Raw genomic sequence first — 22,975 nt, forward strand, 5'->3', positions numbered from 1 at the left:
TCCTGGGCTACAGAGTTCCAGGTCAGTATGGTCTACACAGGCAAACCACGTCTCAAAGCAAATAAACGAGGAAACAAAACTGTACAGAGTAACACACTTCTAAGACAGACATCTATCTCTCTTATGTTATTTTTCAAACGCCATGCTAAATTTATAGAAAGACAATAAATGATCAATTAGAAACAAACTCCTAATAAAAAAGAAACAACCAGTTACTTGTTTAACAATTTGTCAAAAATTAGAAGAAATGATGCTGATAGAGGGTACTGTTAATTTGGTGCAATTAGAAACACAATCTGGCATATTTTAAAGGGCCTAAGAAATTCTTACCATGTAAACCGCTTATTTCATTTTCATGATTATGTCCTAGAGAATGTGTCTAATATAGAGTTAAGATTTTACATAGAATGTCCATCCCATTATAAAATTGTGGAAGAATAGAAACTGCCTAACATTCAAAGAGAGAACTAATTATTTTCATACAGTGTAACACATTAGGCAGTCATTTTTAAATTGCGTTTTCAAAGACATAGGTAGTAGGTACTCAGGATAACAGGGCATAATGCAACTGTATAAGCATTATAATCTCAATTCCGTTATTGTGCACACAAACACATACACACTCATAAACAACACAAGGACTAAAAGTAAATACAGGAAAACATTTAACAGTGTATCTCTGGGTAGTGAGATTGTAGGTAATTTTTTTTCTTTTGACTTTTCAGTATTTTAAAATTTTATACTCAGAAAACATTATTTCAAAAATTCACTATTGTCAATTCAGAAATTTTTATAATCTGTATTAAACAAAGAATATTTATAATACTCAAAAGCATATCTAAATAATGGACAATAAATAAATCATTCATGTATAAGAGTATAATCCCTACATGTATAAGTAGGTAATTTAGAATCTTTTCTCTTATTCTTGAGTATATAAAATTGGTATTTATTAAATAAGAAATGCAAATCTCCAAAGAAAATTGGTGCAAGGCATCTAAAAATTGTGCTACTTGGGCATAACACTGAAGATATAAACACTGTCCAAAGTGATATAAATACCCAGTGTTACGTTAAAATAGGTATAATGGAGAACATGCACGATGGCTTAATGAATTACACTTTTTTTTTGCCAAAATGACTAGAATAAATCTATGATAAAGAAATACAACACCATACCATTATTTTAGTTGGAAGAGCCGCACCAAAAAATCATGCCCCCACCCCAAAAAAAATTTTTGCAGGACTACCACAAGTCCAGTAGGCCTTGTTACTGCTAATGTCAATTATTTCTTGCTAAAAATTCAAGTAAAAGAGTCAAATTGCTTAAAGCGGTTAAAAAAAAAAACATAGTGGTGTATGGTCTGCAATGACTTGAAACACACTAATAACACTCTTCAATGTTTCGTCATTTGCAGACTGTCAAACACAGTATTTGAAGTAAAGGACTAAATGTATTTGTTTTTAAAGCATCCTTGAATTTATATTCTACTACAATATAATCATGACACGAGGGTATGTCAGACACAAAAAGGCAAATAACTATAATTCTGAAAGTTAACTTTAAAATTATATGACTATAATTTCTGTGATTTAAAAAAATCACATAAATGTAAAAATATATTCTAGTGTTCTTACATAGGAGCTGAGGCTTGCCATTTCAACAAAAATTCTGAGATGGAATTAATAAAAAACAATTTCCATTTATACCACAAAGCAATAAGTTTAAATCAGACTATTTGAGTTGTGTAGCCCTTTATTAGCAACTAAAATAGAAGGTATCTGTTGTACAACATGGGTAGTAATTGTCTATAACTGGAGATTTCTTATATTCTAATACAGATCATTTATAAATGCAATTTCTTTTATTAAAAAGCTTCCACCCTTTTTGTCTGTGTACAATCTGCAAAACTATCCTGAAAGCGGAATATAAGTGCATGAGTCTGCAAAGAGTGCAAATTTCAGATATGCTAAATGCTTTACAAGTCATTTTCAAAAACTGTATGCCAATTGGGCCTTTACATTGTCATCTTTTTTTTTTAATCAAAATATTCTGATTCCAGCCTTCCTTCCACTGCCCCAAACTATAAAGCATCTTTAAATGAGTTGAAATTAAGGAGGACTACACCTACTAGAAAAAGAAGATACGAGAGCTCTATTAGTCTGAGGTTCAGAATCCCCCCACACCAGAACCAACATCTTGGTAAAGGCTAGGCTGGACCCCGGACAGAGTGAGTCTGTGCAGGTGGCGTCCCTGAGGGTCGGAGCTTCAGTGGACCGTGAGTGCTCCAGCTGCATAACTCACTGAACTGTCTTGCCAGCTTCTACACTGGCTCGACTGGGCATAATTCAAGAAGGAAAAGCTCATATTCATTCCATTTTTCTGGAGCTCCGTGATAGCCTACAAAAAGGAAAAGCTGATTATGACACACATCACATAAAAACTGAATACTGTAAACACTGGGAGTTTGACTTTGCACATTTCACAATCAACTTGTATGACCCTTTCTAGAATGTCTGCTTCCTAACCCAGATTGAGAAAAAACTTGCTATTTCATTCCCACAAAGAGTATGTCCTAACCTAGCTTATAAATAATTGACGTACGCTTTCCTCTATTCTCTAGATCTTGGCTTCCCACCTTAATATGATAAAGGCTTTATTCATCTGACTGAGTCTGAAATGTCTATTTAACTCACAGATACAAATGTATGGTATAATTTTTTACTTTAATTATATACTGGTTTGCAATTTCTTTCATACAAAAAAAAATCAAAAATAATTCTATTTGATTCAATGCAGACTCTAAAAGATTAGTGCAGCATACACTAACCTAAGTTCCAGAAATTAATTTAGGTCCTTGACAGGCTTTTTTTTCTTCAATCAATATGAACTACTTTAACAAGATAAAAAGGCTTCTTAAGAATCCATAAAATATATGAAGCTATCAAATCCCACTCCTTCAAGCTTCTTGTCTCACCTGCTGGCTCCGCCTCTTCTAACCCTTTCCATACAAATCAACCGAGCCCACTGTGTCTTCCTAAGAAGACATTCGCTCATTCTTCTTAAAGAGTGGTACATATTCTTTAAGGAAACTCATATTTATTAGGGAGTAAACAAATATAATTTAGCTTTCTAAAATCCAACTAAACCAAAATTTTTCTCTTGGGATTCTTTTTTTCTTTCTTTCTTCCTCTCCCCCCCCCCCCCCGTTCCTCCTTTGGCTATTTTGAGACAGGGTCTCAACTATGTAGGTTTGGCTGTTCTGGAACTCACTACCTATACCAGGCGGCCTCAAACTCACAAAGATCCATCAGCCTGCCTCTGCCTCCCTAGTGCTGGGATTAAAGACTTGGCATTATGCCTGGCTCCTCCTGACACTTTGTAAACAAAGTTAATTTTTACCACTATTGTTTAAGAGAAAAAAAAAAAAAAACCATGATCTTTTTGCAGCATTAGATCAGGAAGAGCATCCATCTAATTTCTCAGAGTGTCTAGAACATTCATATCTCCAGATACACAAACCTGAAACTCAATCTTCAGAAAAAGAAAAGCAAGCGATCAGCACTGACTGAGTCAAGAGAAGATATGGCAATCTTCAAAACTTAAGAGAAATTACTGATGGTATTCCAGTGATAAATTTATTCAAATAAACAAATAATAGAAACCTACAATTATGTTAAGGTACCAGAAGAAACAGATGTACTGAATTGAACAGTGTAAATATCTTGAAATAGGACAGCATCAGATGCTAAAGGTCAAGGCTTCCCAAGGATACTCACATTTAACAACACCCCAATGGGGTGTCTTCCACATATAGTATTATGATATTTCTTCAAATAATTGCTAAAAGATACAGGATCTAATTGTTCTATAATACTCATACCCTAAAAAAAGAAAAAGAAATAAAAGACAAAATTTATTATTTCTTAATTATATTTTAAATTTACTTATAAAGTTCTCAATTAAAAATAGACAAAACACATTAAGCAATCCTTGGAAATTATTTAAAAAATCATTCGTGAAATGTAATCTTATAATAATTAACCATTTGTAGGAAAGCTCTAGGTTATTTTCTAAGTTTAGATGCTTATATAAATCACCTTTACCTCACAACACATTTTACATAAAGGAGTTACAAAAGCAAATCTGTAAAAATTTTTCACACAAAAAAATCTGAAAATTTTTGATTGATAGCTGTTTAAAGCTGTAAGTTTGACTGACAGCTGTGTAACATTTTAAACAGCCAGGGGTTATCTAGATACCTGATAAAATACAACAATCTAAGAAAATACTTAACATATTTTATTCAACATTCCTAAGGCTGATGAGGAGTTTAGTGACAGGCCAGTGTGAGTCTCTCTAAGATGGAAAGCTTTTCACTCTCTGTTTTAAATCAGTGGCTTTGAAGACTGTAATTAAGAAATTTTAGATAGAGTACTGCTAAACAAACCATCATTCACATCTTTTAGTTGTTGATATTTATTTATGTATATGCACACATGCACAGGTAAAAAAAAAAAACCTACAGCCAATCACTTGTCATGGCATGAATTAGAAACTAGGGGACAGTTTGTGGGACTCGCTCTCTCCTTCTCCCATGTGGGTTCCAGAGGCTTAACTCAGGTAGGAAGACTGGGTTGCAAGTATCTGTACCTGCTGAATCATTTCACCAGCTCATACAACATCTTTAATCCATTAAAACAGAGCAGCTTTGTTTACTGAGATAGCAAATCACTGAATCTAATTTGCACACACAACCATACATTATTTTATCTAGATCAACCCCTTCATATTCAATATACTAGATTAATGTCTTCTGAGAGAAATCTAAGTGGTCATTTCAGTGGCCTTAACTGACAAATTCTGTGATTGCTACAATCTACTCGTGCCTTAACAGCCTAGAAGCACAGAAAACACCAGACAAATGACTAAATAAAGTCATCTGGGAATGGCAGTTGTTAATAAGTGACATAAAGCTTTATAGTAGAAACTTCAAAACCTTAACTGTGTAAGAAACTTTTTCAAAATATCCACATTATCTATTCCAGAATAACACTTAAGAATATGAGTCTAGAATCACTTTGCTTATACACTAATTAACCAATCTGTAACTAGTTTTTAATGCTATATTGGTTTTCTCCTGACAAGCAGGGAACTTTTTCAAGTCAACAATAACATTTGATTCAAGCTTAAAGAAATATTAAAGTTAAGCCTAAAATATACAATATAGTACAAAGAAACTATCATTCCAAACCAGCAAGCAGTAATACTAAGATGGAATTATAACTTTTCCAGAAATATGGATAGTCAAGATATAACTTTCCTATGCATGAAAATGGGCACAAAAAGTTCCTAATCCTAGGCTCTGTCTCAATAATCACTGGCTTTATCACAGTATAACAAGAATTACACTAATGATTCTTCAAACATTGACTTAACTACAATTATGCACACATTATGAGAAGTTTAATGCTCCTGAATGAAGGCTAGAACAGCTAGCCATAAATAGAATCCACTTTTAATAAGCTCTAGGATGAGAAGCTGCAACATACACTTTAGTAATAATATCTCCAAGCATATTTGGAACAAGTATCATACTTATATACTGATAGGCATTCTAAGAGAAGAAAATGAATTACATTTAAAGCAAGGAATCTAAGTAACTGACCAAGAAACCCTTAATGAAGAGATAAAATACTACAAATGTAGAGAAGATACTACTAAATAAGAAGCTCAAAATGAAGATTAAACTGGTTAAATTATAAAGATAAACTGGAAAATACAATGGAAATCAAGCGATAAAATGTATTAAAAATTTTAATTCTTTAAGTGTGTTAAGTGCCTACTAGATAGGAATTAATTCCATCCCATTCAAACCTATGACAAACATGATGATTTAATGGCATGTCTTATAAAGAGAAGATAGAGGGAATGGGAGCTTTTCTCATGAGTGAACCTCTCCAACCCAGATAATTTACAAAGTACATAAATAAAAGTATGAGGATAAAATTATAAAATGGGACATCCAGTGACCAGTACAAAATACTAACAAACATATCACATATACTTGATGATAAGTGTAAAATTACTGGTACCAAAATTCTAAAAAAAAAAAAATGCTAATTCAACACTATTATCCAAATTCCAAAACGATGAAAAAACAAAATGCTTCCCAAGTATGCCTAGGTAACTTACCTATTCTTAACAGCCCTGGAAGGTGTGATTAGTGAGTTAAAAACCAGGCAACTGAAAGCTCCCTAGGGCTTCATATAGTTAAAAACTTAACTATTTACATAAATCCCATATGCAATGAAATGAGTCAACACATTTCAGCTTCAGGTTAGAAAGAGATACTAGAAACACCAAAGCCTATCAATCCCTCACGAGTGTGGAAATACTTCATAATTGAACAGTTTAGCTAGAAATCTGCAGAACACATGCTAAAGTCCTAACTTGTATCACTTTACCGACTCTCTAAACAATGGCTAAAAACCCATGATGTCAGGTCCTAAGGGTCAATCTGAAACTGAACAGGTGATACTGAAAGAGTTGAAAATTCAAAATTCTGATAAGTACCTTCCCACTTTTAAAGCAAAAATGTATCTACATGAAACAAAATAGCTATTATAACACAAGTAAATCTTATTAAAATAGCAAACACAAGAGTAACATATTTTATATGCATTTATAAATAAGAAAAACCATGCCTTTTTAATAATGACCAATTATAATTAATCATCACATGAAGTAATCCATTCTTTTAAAGATAGATATACATTAAGGAAAAGGAAATGTCCTAGCTTCCTGAAGAGGAATTTAACATGACCAAAACAAAACAAAACCCTATTGTAAGGTAGCAATGTTAAGAACCATGCACTAGTAAGTGGCTACCTTACAAAGAATGAGGCCAAATAATAAAGAAGATATAGTATAAATTCAAGAGAAAGAAGCATGACTTAGTAAATTGTGACTAACAATTTCTCCTTCCAAAATAGCAGGAAGAAAGGAAAGTATTTGCTTTTCAAATTAAACAAAGTGATTAATAAATTAATAAATTGAATGGCTGCAATGACATTTTTAGATTCTCGCTACCAAATAACTTGCTGATATCAGTAACGAAAACTCCTCAAATTATAATAGTAAAAATGTATACTCCCAAAAATTAGTATAGTAAAAATGATACCACATACTATATTGAAAATACATGTAAATATAGCTAATATTTCAAAAAATCAAAAATTTACAAGATCAATGACTTAAAATACACACATTCTACTTGTCAGTATAAACACTGAAATTACAAAGTACTATTTACCAAAAAAAGCAAATAAAATAATACAACTTTCAAAGTCTATAATTCTATACTAGTTACTTTTTATACTATACCATTTATAAGACATATTTTTCCTATAAACATTTATCTTTCTGTGTATTTTCATAATTAGTTTCTCAGACATTCAAAGCTTACAGCTGTGAATATTTTCTTTAGAAAGAACAGATTTTGTTCTTTTGCAACTTAAAAATAGCTTACTTTCCAACATTTTAAGAACAATAGTAAGATTCTTTCCCAATTAGAAAACAAAACCAAACTTGATTAACTCAATAATTCTGAACAAACACAATTCAAACTCTTATAAACTTAAAGACTTTTTAGTCTACTGTCTTTGAATTTGGATAGCTCTTATAGGTTGAACATACTCTATTCAATACTTGACAACAGAAGTGTTTCTGGTAGATTTTTTTTAGTATTTGTATGTAAATAAAATATGTTGGTGATGGCACACCAACATACAACAAATATTCAATTTATTTTGAAGTACAATCCCATGCTTTTTTTTTTTTTTTTTTTTTTTTGGTTTTTACGAGACAAGGTTTCTCTGTGTTGTTTTGGAGGCTGTAGGTCCAGCCCAGCCTCGAACTCACAGAGATCCGCCTGCCTCTGCCTCCCGAGTGCTGGGATTAAAGGTGTGCGCCACCACCGCCCGGCTTTTTAAAATAAAAGTTTCAAGTAAGGTTTTGGTAATCAGTCATTTAATGGAAGGAAATATGGGGCAGACTTAGAGGTTAGCCTGGGGCTACTGGTTCTCTATATACAAGCACTCATGTAATAAACACAACTCTCCTTTCTGAGCTACACAGGGAAAAGTTCTAAGAAGCCTGCCCATGATCTAAGTCACCAGATCAGGCAGTTAACACAGAGTCACCAACAGAGTTAGTGAGGAAGATGCTGAAATTCTAATGCTACAGAAGGGGTCGGGATGGACAGCTCTATTCTCAGGGTCCCATGGGTAAATTCAGTGTATTGACGGTTGTTTAACTATTCCCACCACGGGCCATCTCTTCGTGGCTGCAGACTTCCCATCATTCCCAAACTCTATCTCCCTGAACTGCAACCAGTAGACGGTCTACTAGCAAAGTCCCTCTGCCTCCGGCTCTTAAATCTTACCGTGACCATTTCTTTTCAACCCCACTGCCACCATCTCCAAGTTATCATCTCCTCCCTGAAAATGCCAAACGGCCTGTTGTTTGCCACACCTAATCTTGTAGAATCTTTCTCTACAACCAACAGAGTGATTTTCAAAACCATGTAAATTACAACAGTACACTCAGTACTTGACATAAGCTTATACTGTGAATTACAACACAGACATATAGATGACAGACAGACAACAGATATATGAAAGTTAGTCACCAAACAAAATAAAGAAATGGTAAGTCACATAGCAGAAGAATTAAAAGTAGAAATAAGCCGGGAAAGCTAACATAGTTGTTCACAGGAAGACCATAAGCAAATAGTACGAACATATTTTTGGTTGTCCCCAACACCAAGTAAGGTTTGGTAGGATCACAAGGATGCTGATATAGGAAAATTCTATATACAAATAACTGTTTTCTACCCATAAGACTTCAGACATGTAACTTAGGTAAAATTCCTAATTACCTGTACAATTTCTACCTCCCATAACAACAGAAAAAGTTTTGCATGGTTTTAATAAAGAATGAATTTTCCAGGGATGGAATCATAATCTAAAGTGAGGAAATATTGCAGTTTCTGTTATTTACTAAGAATTATTCACTTTTTGGGAGGAAAAAAATCTAGTCACCCAGCAATGCCAAATAATAATTTGAGCAACAAAGGCATCAGCCATGCAGAAGTCTGTGTTTACTGCTGTTTTACTGGTACTCTATATACACAAGTATCTAACTACTTCATTGTGCCTTCTAACATAGCTGTGTCTGAACACTGACATCTGAAACATTAATTTATTACAAATTACCTTCCTTTTATTTTACTTTCATATCACTGTGTTCATGTTTTTAATTGTGTATACAAGAAAAATATATTCATTCGTTTAAAATATATGTGAGTTTTTATGTTCTAATCACTATTCCAGGCCCTTTGGATATATCAGAAAATGTGGTTCTTACAAGTTAACAGTGAGACAGACGAAGGCAGTTAGGCAACAAGTGCTGGAAGGATGAATTGCAAGCATAAAGTAAACAAGGCGGGCCAGCAGACCCTACTAGAAGGATTCGAGCTAGATAAGAAGTCAGGCATGAAGTCGGGCGGTGGTGGCGCACGCCTTTAATCCCAGCACTCGGAAGGCAGAGGCAGGCAGATCTCTGTGAGTTCGAGGCTGGGCTGGACCGATAGCCTCCAAAACAATACAGAGAAACCCTGTCTCGAAACCCCCCCCCCCAAAAAAAGAAGCCAGGCATGGTGGACATGCCTTTAATCCCAGTGCTGGGGAAGCAGAAGCAGGTGGTTCTTTTCATGTTCAAGGCTAGTCAAAGCTATATAGTTGGACCCTGTATTTAAAAAGCAAAATCTAAGCAAAGACTTGAGATATGATAAGCAATAGTTAAGTACAAAAAGAACAAAATACAGAAGCTGGAAACGTGTGTGGCAGTATCAACCAATAGTCTGTCCATAGCAGAGAAAGAAGTGGAAAAGAAAAAAGAAGTAGGCTTGCAAATCATGGTGATCCCTTTAGGTCATTTGATGTGAGTAAACATATGGATTCTACTGAAACAGGACAATATTAAAGAATTGAGCCAGAAGAATAACACAATCTAATGTGAGTTTCTACAAATCTGTTTGGGGCCAGGAGGTGGTGGTACACACCTTTAACCCAGCACTCAGGAGGCAGAGGCGAAGGGATCTCTATGAGTTCAGGGCCAGTCTGGTCTACAGAGTGACTAGGGATGCACACAGAAACCCTAGAAGAAGGAGGGAATCTGTTTGGGCTTTATTGTCAGCTATTTGAAATTGAAAATGACAATAGCTGCTGAAAAAGTCTGTAGAAACAAACTTTCAAGAGAAAATCTGAAGTTTTAATTGTTGCCATGCTGAGTTTGGAAACTGTTTATATGACTTTCCAGTGAATACTAAGCTGGGTAAACAAGGAGTTTGAAAGAACAGTACTGGATCAAGATACTTTTACTGGTTTTGGTGCTAAAGGTACTGTTTTATAAAATTAAATGCAAACTACTGGTAAATATACACATGCACTACACACACCCCTATCTATCTACCTACCTACTTCAAGGAAGGCTACTTGCTTTGGAAATTTTTGGGTGCTAAGGCACCTTTTGAGCCTGATGTTGAGGCATGTTCTGGCATATACCTATCAGGATAAGGCGGTTTGCAAGTCTGAGGCCAGCTTAAAAATAAACAAATGAAGACAATTCTAATGAAAAGGAAATCTCACGCATACCACTAACAAGTAGATCCTATTTCACACATAAACAGTCATTCTTCCTTACAGACATCTGTGGACAAAAGCACAAACTAGAGCTTGTGCACACTAAGCATGTTGCTCTACTACTGAGCTACCAAGCCCCAGCCTCTAGATAATCATTCCTAAATGAATAGAAGAAATGAAGAAGTAAGCCAGGTGGAATGGGAATCATATGAATGATAATATTTTGAGAGTAAAAAAAAAACTCTGAGATTTAGTGATTAACACTACTGTGGATTTTGAAATGATCTCAACTCCCATCCTGATTTAGAACGCAAAGTTAGGTATGAGTGGAGGCTTTATATCACTGTTCTATAAAGGATGGATATTGTCCAAAGAATATATGAAGTAGGAAGAAATGGGGAAAGACCAAGTCCTCCTCTGACTATGCTCAAAGGATCAATTCATCCCAGCCAGTCACATATTCCTCCTTCCTGCCACAGTCAAACCGACAGACAACATTCTTGCCAGTTGGACACCTCTTTGCTCCAATTGTACTTCTAACTTAATTCTTCTGAACTTGATAGTCTTGTCCCTGCTAGTGAAAAGGCTATCTCCTCTCATCAGGCATTTTTAGTTCCCCCAGGCAGAACTCTTACTGGCTTTTCTCTGACTTGCTCACCACTTACGCCAGTGTGTTCTCTGACCTAACTACCCTTTCCTTCCCCTCCATTCTCTCTAGACAATGACAATGACTACCCTCCTTTCTACCTGCCCTTCACACAGCAATGACTTCCAATGTTTATATCCAGCCGAGCAGAGTAACTCATGTCTAGAACCCTAACACAAGCGGAATGCTGAGTTTGAGGATAATCTGGGCCACATAGTAAGTTTCTAGTCAGACAAAGCTACATAGTAAGACCTACCTCTCAAAATATCTTAAAGAAAAAAAAATTTTAACGTTTACCACCATCCAGACATACCTTTGTGCTCTAAACCAGAAATGAACAATGAAACTATAATGTAGGCCATATATGTAAATTAAAAAATTTAGTGTCTGTGTTAAAAGATAAAATGAAAGTGAAATTAACTGTAAAATATTTAACACAAACTATTACATTTTGATTTCATTAAACAATAAAGATCAAAAATCATTATTGGGGGGTTTTGCTTGTTTCATTCTAAGTGAAATCAATGAAATCAATGTATATTTTATACTGGCAGTAAACAGCAAGTCACATTACCCATACTTCAGTGCTCAATAAAGGTATGTGACTAAGGGATACAGTTCTGAAAGGTATAACCCTATACCATATCTACTCCTGTATGTATAATTCAAACCAGATTCCTTACTTAAATATATTAATTACTTTCGACCAAATTTATCCTCTACTAAAATATGTAAAATTGATAAAACACATCACAGACTTGTAAATAGCGAGAGTCTACAGTAACTTAGATACCTAGTCAAGGGTCTACTGTTGGAGACAAATAAGTACTAGAAAACTGAAAGAGATCACAAAGCAAATGTGTAACCTTCCTGCTACACTGAATATTCCTTATGTTACTTTTTAATAAATAAATAACTCTTTAATAATAGTGCACATTCAGGTCTGGCTAACGCTCAAAGAGGAGCTAGCCTGGGATAGCTTTTACTCACTGGTGTACACCTTAGGCTCATGCAGTCCACATACCCTACTGTCCTTAAGTCACTTTCAGGTACTTGTCCCAGTCACAAAGGAAACGGCAAGTCTAACTGCTGACGTAGAGGGGAGATCTATACCCCACAGATATTCTCAGAATCATTTCTCTTTTTAAATTTAAAGTACGACTATGAATACTTTAAGAAAAAATAATTGTGTTTTTTAATTTTTAAATTTAGAAAAACAAGATAAAATTCAAAACTGGAAATCCCAGTGGCCAAAAAAAAAGCAATCTAAATATCTACCAAAAAAAAAAAAAAAAGCAAAAGACAAAAGGGAAGAAAGGCAAATTATTTGTACTCATCAAGTAATCTAGTTTTCTTAAGGTACTTTCTGTAGTTTCCTTAATAGACATAGGCTAAAGATCACAGACATTTCACGTTCAAATTGAATATGATAAATGAGAAATGAAAATACAATTCAATATATAACAATAGGACTTACAAATATACTGAAACTCAAATCACAACAATTTTAAGTTATTAATTTCACTATGGTAAATTCACTTTAGTACAGGTTTTTAAAAATTTTGGAATAAACTATTAATTCCTAACTAAATATTTATGGAGTTTTAAAAACTTAATAATATAGTTGTAAAAATTCCTGCAGTCCAGCAGACAAAATTTAAGTTTTCTAAATTACTAAAACCTGTCAAAATAAATATGCTGTCAAACTTGAATGCAGCTTAGTGAGAGAACACTTGCCCTGAGTTTAAGACATAGGAAAGCAAAAACATAAAATGAAAGGGCTACAATGTTATAACTTCCAGAAGTAAAAGGATGATTAACTGAAAAACTGGAGTTTCAATCATACACTTACGCTTTTAGGTTGGTTATATATCCTTTATCAAGTAGTTCATAAAATCTTTAGTACCATTCAAGAATAAGTTTGGCCTATTAAGAAATCATATCTAAAACTTGAACACTAAGTTATTTAATAAATTTCAAAGAACAGCAACATAGTTCATAAGACTGAAAGTTACTTGAGATGGCCATCATCTACTGTTGCAGCTTAACAGAAGGAATAGCATTAATATGCTACAGCCCCTTAAACCAAATACTTCTTCAAAAATATAATTAAAAATTTTCTGATTGCTCTTAAATATTCTCATTAAGCAAACAGAAGTATAATAAAGGAAAATTCTTAGAGGAAATAGTCATTTGAGGACACATTGCAGTTTGAACTTTTAATTCAAGAAAGGGAACGAACTGTTAGCCCATTGTATATGTTAACATATTGAGTCTCGATCACTAATCTGGAATAAAGAAAATATTTTAGAGCATTAACCCACACCTGAAAGACTTACCATTTTATCTAGATGTTCAATGGATCTATAAATCTCCCCCTGGGATTCATCATAGTAACTGTAACGGAACCTTTGACCTTGAAACAAATATCATGTACAAAATAAAATAGGGAAAAATTAGAAGCTAAAAAGAAAGCAAGTGCTTACCAAATCATTTCAGTTCTCACAAAAGGCAAAGCATAGCCTGAGCCTCTGTAAGAATCAATTCCCAAGAGCCCTCAACATAAAGATAAGAGGCATATTTGGGAAGGTAATATAGAAATGACACATCACCAGAATTTTAAGATGTTAAAAAACTATTTCATAGTGCAGAAACTTTAAAATCACCAGCAATACAAGAATAAGGAAACAAAAGACCTTAAAATTAGAGACATTGTTAACCATTCTAGCAGTCTATAATTGATGGTAAACCCAAAGACTATGACTCAAGAAAATCTGACTTTGAGTAAACTATCTGTGTAACAACTCAATGAGTTTATCACTGCTGCTCTCCCTGACAAAAGCTTGTGATTTTTACGGCCATTACTTTTTTAAGCAAAAGGATTGCTAAATGGGTCTTATGCACTGTGAACAGAACTCACAAAAGAATGAATCAACTATCCTACACTGACATGAAATCCCAGCTAAGAGTAAAAGCACAAAATAGTCAATGTTCAGCTGTTCTTCAAATAGCAGAGGTTAAAAAGAAATTAAAAGAAGAAAAAGAAAACAAAGACTTGGAAAATAAATTGCTCCCTACTGTAGTAATATGAAATCCAAATGTTAGTATCTATAACTAATTACAGATTATTTAACTATGGTGTGTTTGAGATGCCTCTAAAATAGCTTTCGGCAGTGCCATGCTTTACTCTTATGTTTCCTTTTTAAATTTTAATTATTTTATGTGTGTGGGTGTTTTGCCTGCATGTATGTCTGTTTACCACATGCATGTCTGGTGCTTGTAGAGGACAGAAAAAGATGTCAGATCTCCTGGAACTGGAGTTACAGTTGGGTATCAGCCACCATCTGGGTGCTGAGACTTGAAGCTGGGTCCTCTGGAAGAACAGCCACTGCACTCAAAAAGTGAGCCATTTCAGCCCATATTTTCCAATTTTTAGAGCTTTGCCAAAATGTATTTCTAGTGGTGTTAGATATATTCATCAGGTATACACACGATGCCTTAGACATCATTATCGAGAGCTAATAATAAGTACAACTTCTAGCCTCACAACTGAGAAAACAAATTTGGTTGGATTATTACGATATTTTTAAGTTTCCTGTTCATCTTATTGAAAACAGTATCTTGCATATAATGGTCAGTTCAAAATTATGGAATTCTCCTTGATATCCTTTCTTTAAAAAAAAAAAAAACATACCATAGAACTCAGTATTTCATCTGTTGGTGATAATCTTTTTATGTATATTTTCCTAAAATACACCATATTCTTTAAGTTTCATTTTTTAACTGTTTACATTATCTTCTGAAGTCACTCACTATAATAACTGTTAACTTTCCACAGAGCTATTATTAAAGATAACTGGTATCCTAGAATTGAACAGGCTCTAAGCTAGAGTCTGCTCTCCGAAAGAAATGACAAAGATGACGCATGCAGCCAGCCATGGTATGATATCTACTATAGTCTCTGAACTGGAAGGATTGGTAGAGACAGCAATGATCACCTATCACTCAATGCCTCTATATTTTAATTTATATTTATGCAGGTGCACGTCCAAGTGCATGCACATGCCACAGTGTGCAATGGAAGTCAGAGGACCACCTGCAATGTTGGTTTTCTCCATCCTCCTTGTGGGCCCCAAGGATTGAATTCAGATTTCAGGCTTGTTGACAGCACATCTACTCATAAGGCCATCTTGCGAGGCCTCAATGGCTTTATATTAAATAATACACCAAGTTTCTCCTTTAAATTGTTTTGAGAAGTAGTAGTAGTTTGATTTTCTTCAGAGAATGTGTATTACACACAGTAATAAGGACTGTCTGACCATGAGAATTGTGAAATTGAACCCATTTTCCACACTTGCTGGGTAGTTGTAAGAAGACTACATAAAGCCAACTCCACATCTCAGTCAGCCTAGCCTGTTGACTCAATTCACTGTCCTACATCCATATCTATTTCAAACTTCTTTTGATAAAACTGCCCATCTCTTGTGAAATAATTGAATAAACACCTCAGACAAGGAATTCTGCTTGCTTGCCACTATTCGAAAAATAATATTCTAGAAGGAATCAAAGTATTCTGTCTTGATTCTTTTAAAACTGGATTATTTCGGGCCGGGTGTTGGTGGCGCAAGCCTTTATTCCCAGCACTCAAGAGGCAGAGGCAGGCAGATCTCTGTGAGTTCGAGGCCATCCTGGTCTACAGAGCGAGTTCCAGCACAGCCTCCAAAACAATACAGAGAAACCCTTTCTCGAAAAACCAAAAAAAAAAAAAAAAAAAACAACAACAAACAAACAAACAAACAAAACAAAAAAAAAAACTGGACTATTTCAGGTTTATACAACTATAATCTCTTTTCCCTACAGCCATTCCTTTTAGCTCCTATCTGCAAACCTTGTGTCTATAAAACACTGCTATTCCTGGGTGCTTTATGACAGTTATCTGCTACTCCAAAGTCCTTGCTCACTTCCAAGTGAGGAGCTGTTTTCAAGTAACAACCCTGCCAGGAAAGCAAGAAAGGTGTGTAACATTATGTTTATGTGATGTCACATCACACAGATGACCTTCCAGCTAACTTTAAAGTAATTCTGAAGAAAGGGACAGATGTTTGAAATACTTCAAAATACTGGAATCATCACGTAATTTAATGCAAATGAGAGTGTGCACAGGAAACCAACTGGAACAAATGTTTAGTATTTTGCTACCTGTTACTTTTTTGTGACCAACTCATAGTAACATAAAAGTTAAATCTAAAGATGAATAGCTCATATCAATAATGAAACTAAGTTTTCAGTACATGCAGCTACTGAATATTTTACTCATAACAACTCACAATGATTTCATAACTCTTAAAATTGTAAAGTATTTTCAAATTATTTGAACAGTCCATCCTCGTCAATAGAGATACAGCATCTAATCTGAAGAAAAAGCTGCTTTCGTCTTACTTTAGCCTGAGTATGTATGTAGTATGCATGCAGACAAGCATATACATGCATGTGCACACACATACACAAGTCAACTGCTGCTGGGAAACTGAGTCAAGATACTTACTTAAAAATTAATTTCTCAAGATTTCGTTCATTTATAAAGGAAATGACAGTACTAGCATAATACACTGATCAGAAATGGACCTTTATTTTTGAATTGTTCATTTAAAGTAAATTCTGATTATATGTATCTCATGAGAAAATATATTTTACTTTGTAAATTTTTATATTTCTGGCTTTCAGGGCAATTATGAAGCTGACTATGAACAAACAGCTGTCTCCATAAATGAAGGCCGGGAACTGTACATCCTTTTCTAAGTATGAATAAAGCATATCACATAGTAGAGAAAATTACTTACCTGAAACTTATCCTTTCAGAAGGTACACTGGGAAAATGGATTCTTTGAGCCCCTGTTTCAACTTCAAGTATGAGCTTTCTAGCTTTAAGAGCCATGGACACCGCCCTAGGGGCAGGACAAGCTCTGGAACTCCCTAGCGAGTATCTCAGTGGGTTCTTCAGGTGCCTTCCCTCAGTTCTTTTCAAATTCAAAAGATGAGAGGAAAAATAACCCAAGGAAAAAAAAATCCTGTAAAGCAGAAACCTTACTCTTTGAGGGAAGGAGGGTAGCTCATTTGTGAATCCATTCCAGAGCACGCTTTCTGAGAAAAAGAAATACAGGTAAGTAATTTTCCCATCTCCAAAGGTGACTGGTGATTAATGAGTGGATTCACAGAGTGTGGAGAGGAAGCTCCAAAGATGTCTGTTTAACACACAACAACCAACTAATGAGGACAAACAACAATGAATGTTTACAAGAACCAACACTATGTTTTAAGTCTCTCTAAACAAAAAGAAAAAATTAAATACCTCAACATTAAGCTATGCTAAAATAAACAATGACCTAACAAATGTTAATCTACAAAACCCCCAAAATATCAGTCAATAGAAAAGCCTTTCAGATATATGACCAATAGAAACTGTTCTGTGTACATTCACTCATCACTCTGCTAATGGTGAGCCATTTTTCAAATGTTTGAACCCTTACACAAATCCACTAGGGAGATTAGCAGGCCATTCTACAAGGGGGTTCTAAACTTGAAACACCTATAACTGAAATCACAGTCAAAGAAAAAAATGTATTTCACAGAGAAAATACTATCTGTGTTCTATCAAATAAGATCATCTTTTCTAACAACTAGATGCTATCATCCATTCATCCTGAATTCTGTTACAATGAGAAAGTATCAGCCTCATCCCAACACTGCAAAAAGTCAAAAGCCTAAACCTGTGATGAAGAAGTACAGAGACTTGAGAAAATAAATGTAAGATATATTTTACAAATTAGCTAACAATATTCAAGCCAACTTCAGCATTACAAAGTGAAACTATCCTTACACTAAGAAACTTAATATGAAAAAGAGTACATATGAATCACTTAATGAACAGTACAGAAGATATCTGAACACAGTATAAATTTTATGAATACTTTGGGTAAGGTTACTGAATAAGTAGCTCAAACTGATTAAAAAAAAGAACGGGTATAATTCTAAGCAAATTTGAAATGGCTGAAAAGACTACAGCAGATTATATTCATATTTTAACAAAATAGTGTCATAAACACTTAGTAAATGTATTGGAACTGATTTGTAAAACCATCATGAAGGTAAATTAATAGATTACTTCACTTCCAATTTTTTAGATCTAATTTCGCTTAGAACTATGTTAATAGTTTGCTAAAAATTATGCTAATGAAAGCTATCAATCTGAACTTGGAAACAACTTTCTGTGAAGACATAAAACAAATAATAATAGTATATATGGAAAATATCAGAACTGAAACTGGGGAAACAATAAAAATTTACTAACTAGATAACTGAAAGAAGTACAGACAAGTTCTTCCTACACAGAACCCTCCTCTAGGTGTAGAACCTGGTAAGTATGTTATGTACCAATAGAACTTGGTAAGTATATTAAGTATTAGTAGAATTTGGTAAGTATATTAAGATGAAAAATCAAAAGCTAGTAGCTATGGTGGAGAGGACTTATTATCTTATACTATGGTGCTGAGGCATTTTTCTCATGTCTAAGATGATGTCAAGATTCAGAACACTGACTAAAACACAGTTACATTTTAGGGAACTCTACTGAGGAGACAGAAAGAACAAGATAACAGAATATAGGTTTCTGCCACTCACATGCCTTGTTTCATTCCAAAAGAATACCAGAATATTTTAGTCTCTCTTTGAGTATCTATTAAAGCAAAATATATTTTTATAGAAAGAATTCATTTTTATAAAGGGCCCTGGCTGATAACAAGGAGACTGCAGCTTCCCAAGCATCTGTGTGAGCAAGGCTGTCACTATTTCCACAAAGCAGGACAGGAAACAGAGATAACAAACATCTAGGAAGAAAAAGGAGTCACTAACAGTTGCCTAATTCAACTAAAACCAAAGGCCCACTATGTATATCTATCTGAGTAATAATCAATGAAGTAATTTTACTTCAAAAATCAGCTACTTGAGATTATGAAGACCCTAAAGCAATGAGATGTTTAATGCCTATGTACTGAAGAGCTGAATCATTCCTGTGAAATTATTGAGAATTCACTTATTATGGTTGTTTTTCTATGGTTTTATATTTTTAAAAAAAACCAACATGTACCATATCTTTACAAGTAGGAAAAAAAAGCATGACACAGTGGTACATGCCTGTGATTCCACTTAGGGGGACTGAGGCAGAAGGGTACAAATTCAAGGTAAGCCTGAATGGCAAGATTCGACAAGAAGGGGGAGAAAGGAGAAAGAAAAAGAAACAAAACATAAACCCTCATGACGAGCTAACATGCTGACATGGAACATAACATTTGATTCCTAAAACAGCTTAATTTGTAGCTGGCCAAAGATTCTGCCTAACAAATGTGTGAAACAGAAAGTGTTGTTTTACAAAGTGACAATTACTGTTTCCTGTGATGTCACACCTCACACTGTCTGCCATACTGCTGGCCAAGTTACCCAGAAAGAATCAATGCTCGTCTAAGTGAAGTGAGCACTTAGTGAGACTCAGTGATGATTGTGCTGGCTAAATGAGGAACACCAGGAAAAGCTCCATGGCTTAACCACCCAACAACACACAGGTCTGATGGTCTTCACTGCTAGTGTTTGCAAGCCTTAGAAAATTTAACAGGGTTTTCTTTTAGTTATCGCCTGGAAATCCTGTATCACAACTCAAATATTAATTTTTCTTTTTATAGAAATGGGAAAAATAGCTTTTAACTTTCTGAGAATCTTAATTAGCTACAAAAAACAAATTTATTTTTCTCTCTCAACTGTAGAGTAAGGTATGTATGCATTAAGAATTCCTTATTAGCCTGGCAGTGGTGGTAGACTCCTTTAAGCCCAACACTCAGGAGGCAGACGCAGGTGGGTCTCTGTGAGTTTGTGGCCAGCTTGGTCTACAGAATGAATTCCAGGTCAGCCAAAGCTACAAGGAAAGTTGTTGGTGACAAACGCCTTTAATCCCAGCACTTGGGATGTGGAGGCAGGCAGATCTCTAAATTCCAAACCAACCTGGTCTACAGAGAGTTCCAGGACAGCCAGGGCTACACTGAAAAACCCATCTCGAGAAAGAAAATAACAACAACAACAATACTTTATTGGTGAGGCAAGATGGATGATGACCCATACACATGCAGGAATAGTAGTACATCTATTCACCAGGCATGGTAGCTCACACCTATAATCTCAGTACCTCGGAAGCACATGCAGGAAGATTGGGAATTTGGACTACCCTGGGTAACACAGTGAAAGCTTGTCATAAAACAAAACAAAACAAAAAAAATCAAAAACAAAAACAAAAAAATCACATTTTATGCAGGTTTATGTTGTAGTTGCCTATGCTGCTAACTAGAAAGAGCAATCTGGAGAACAGCATCAAGAGAACAGTATCAAGTGATTCATAAGAGTCTTCAAAAGGAAAAAATACTTGCTTCAAAATTTTTATTTCCAAAACATGAGAATGTCATGATCCTGAGAGAAGCTCACAACCCTGAGAAAAGCAACTTTTTAATAACAGTACTCTTTACTGTTAAGATTAACTATGACTAAAGTTCTAATCATGAGACAGAATTGAACTCCCTTCCTAAAACTCTACTTGAGCCCTAGCATCTAAGTAATACAGTGACATGAATAAACAATTACTTCTGCCAGAAAAAAACAATGCATACTCTGACAGCTGAATGAGTTACTCAAGAACCAAGAGAAAATCTTCAGAAGGGAGCTCAGCTACCCTCACATGGTAACGATGGGTTTCTGACCTCAGCACTATACACACCTTGAAACAGACATTTTTTACATTGGGTGGAGGCAGGGGTTGTTCTGTACACTCTAAGATGGTTTAACAACTTCCCTGAACTCAACTTGTTCACGACCAGAAACCTCTTCATCCTTTAAACCCCTTCCCAGTGTGGCAATGAAATCTAAAAGGTCTCCTGGTATTTTGAAACTTTCCCTAGGAGGAAAATCACAATCGTGGAGAACTAGTGCAAACAGTGCTAATAGCTTACACATTCTAATAATAACTATGCCATGGAAGACAGCCGAGTTGTGAGTACACCTTAAGAACTCTATTTGGAGAAGGATGCAAGAGAGAAAGAACCTAAGCAAGGAGGTAAAAGGCTGACTCCGTTCTAGCAGGAGACAGCAAAGGGCTTCCCTAGATCACTCACTGAGGAGGTTTTCCAGCATTCTAGTTTTACCTTAAAAGCAGAAGAGAATGAACAAATGGTATAACTAAAAATAATGAAAAAATGAGTCAAAGAGATATCCTACAATGAATGGAACTTAAGAAGTACTCTGAGACAGATAAATGAAAGCAAGCAGCATTCAAAGAAGGCAAAATCAGTTTACTGGGAGACAATGTATCACTTTTTTTTAATTTAACTTTATTGTAAGCACATGAAGATATTAGATCCTCTGGAACTAGAGTTACAGACATGAGCTGCCATGAATTGAACTCAGGTCCTCTGGGGAAACAGCTAGTGCTCTTAACTGCTAAGCTATCTCTCCAGTCCCACGTATCACTTCTTAATGGTCGAGTCACTGTAAAATATCCTTCCTCTTAATTTATAACAATCACAAAGCCCACTTAGGAGTCCTTATTTTTATAAAGTAGAGAGAGAGAGAGAGAGAGAGAGAGAGAGAGAGAGAGAGAGAGAGAGAGAGAGAGAGAGAGAGAGAGAGAGAGAGAGATTACAAAAAAGTCAGAGAAGGACCAGTACAGTACAGTACCAAACCTGACCTCCAAGACCCTACACCGTGTGTGTGCACACAAATACAGGGCTAATAGGTTTTAACTTCCACTATCAGAAGAGTTCAAAAGTAAGGATGCCCTCACAGTGTGAATCCAACTGTACCAGTCGCCTTTGGAAATGTGCCTATATCCCCTGCTGATCTCCTTTTTAAGTAATCAAAAAGCTGTTTAATTCACTTTTAAACATGGCTACTACAAATACAACTTTGCAAAGAGTGATAAAGAATTGAGAATCAGAGCTTGAAACGAAAAGAACCCTTTAACCACAAATACATAGCATCCACTGTATGTTAAAATCTAGGACTTACCCCAGTGGCAGAAATCAGAAGAGACCACAAAGAGATTACTAGGATCCGCTAGATATTTACTGAAGAGTTTTCCGAATTCCTGTTCTTTTGACTCACTCAGAGCTCCAACCAGTACAGGAATAATGGTAAACTCATCTTTATGGCTTAAAGAAAACAGAAAAAAAAATACAAAAACAAAAGTCATTTAAGTTGTTTAAAAATTAAAAAAAAATATTTTTCTAATTGTGTTGTCATAAAAAGAACATTTATTAACAGTGAAAATGTTAACATATTTTATTGTTGAATCCTAAAAATCTACAAAAGAAATTTTGAAGGAAGCCGATTTCAAAACAAGTACAGAATACTAAGTTACCAAAATATATACTATCTTAAGTAAACAAAGCTATTGTACTGCCACGTATAACATATGTTTAAAAATAAGTCCATCAGACTATCCCCAATTACTCACAAAAGCTATAGCTGCCTATCCAGTCCTGCCATTTTCAGAGCATTAAAGTCTTGCTCATCTACTTTAATTTGATTCTG

General features: G+C 34.9%; 1 protein-coding gene across 3 annotated transcripts in view; it reads right to left on the minus strand.

Annotated features, from left to right (window-relative positions):
• Window positions 1-1,738: 1,738 nt before the first annotated feature.
• Memo1 (mediator of cell motility 1) overlaps window positions 1,739-22,975 on the minus strand; it is a 96,937-nt gene continuing 75,700 nt past the window's right edge. For 2 of the 3 annotated variants that reach the window (XM_040730721.1, XM_040730723.1), the window contains 4 exons: window positions 22,451-22,593; window positions 17,194-17,494; window positions 13,693-13,769; window positions 3,856-3,885 (listed from right to left, as the gene is read on the minus strand). In XM_040730721.1, the coding sequence (XP_040586655.1) occupies window positions 13,742-13,769; window positions 17,194-17,494; window positions 22,451-22,593 (472 nt within the window). In that variant the 3' untranslated portion in view covers window positions 3,856-3,885; window positions 13,693-13,741. Of the gene's footprint in view, window positions 2,402-3,780; window positions 3,886-13,692; window positions 13,770-17,193; window positions 17,495-22,450; window positions 22,594-22,975 lie in introns of those variants that run through there. The other variant, XM_040730722.1, reaches the window with a different exon arrangement.

Source organism: Mesocricetus auratus, unplaced genomic scaffold, assembly GCF_017639785.1.
Source record: "Mesocricetus auratus isolate SY011 unplaced genomic scaffold, BCM_Maur_2.0 Super-Scaffold_100024, whole genome shotgun sequence".
NCBI classification, from domain to species: Eukaryota; Metazoa; Chordata; class Mammalia; order Rodentia; family Cricetidae; genus Mesocricetus; species Mesocricetus auratus.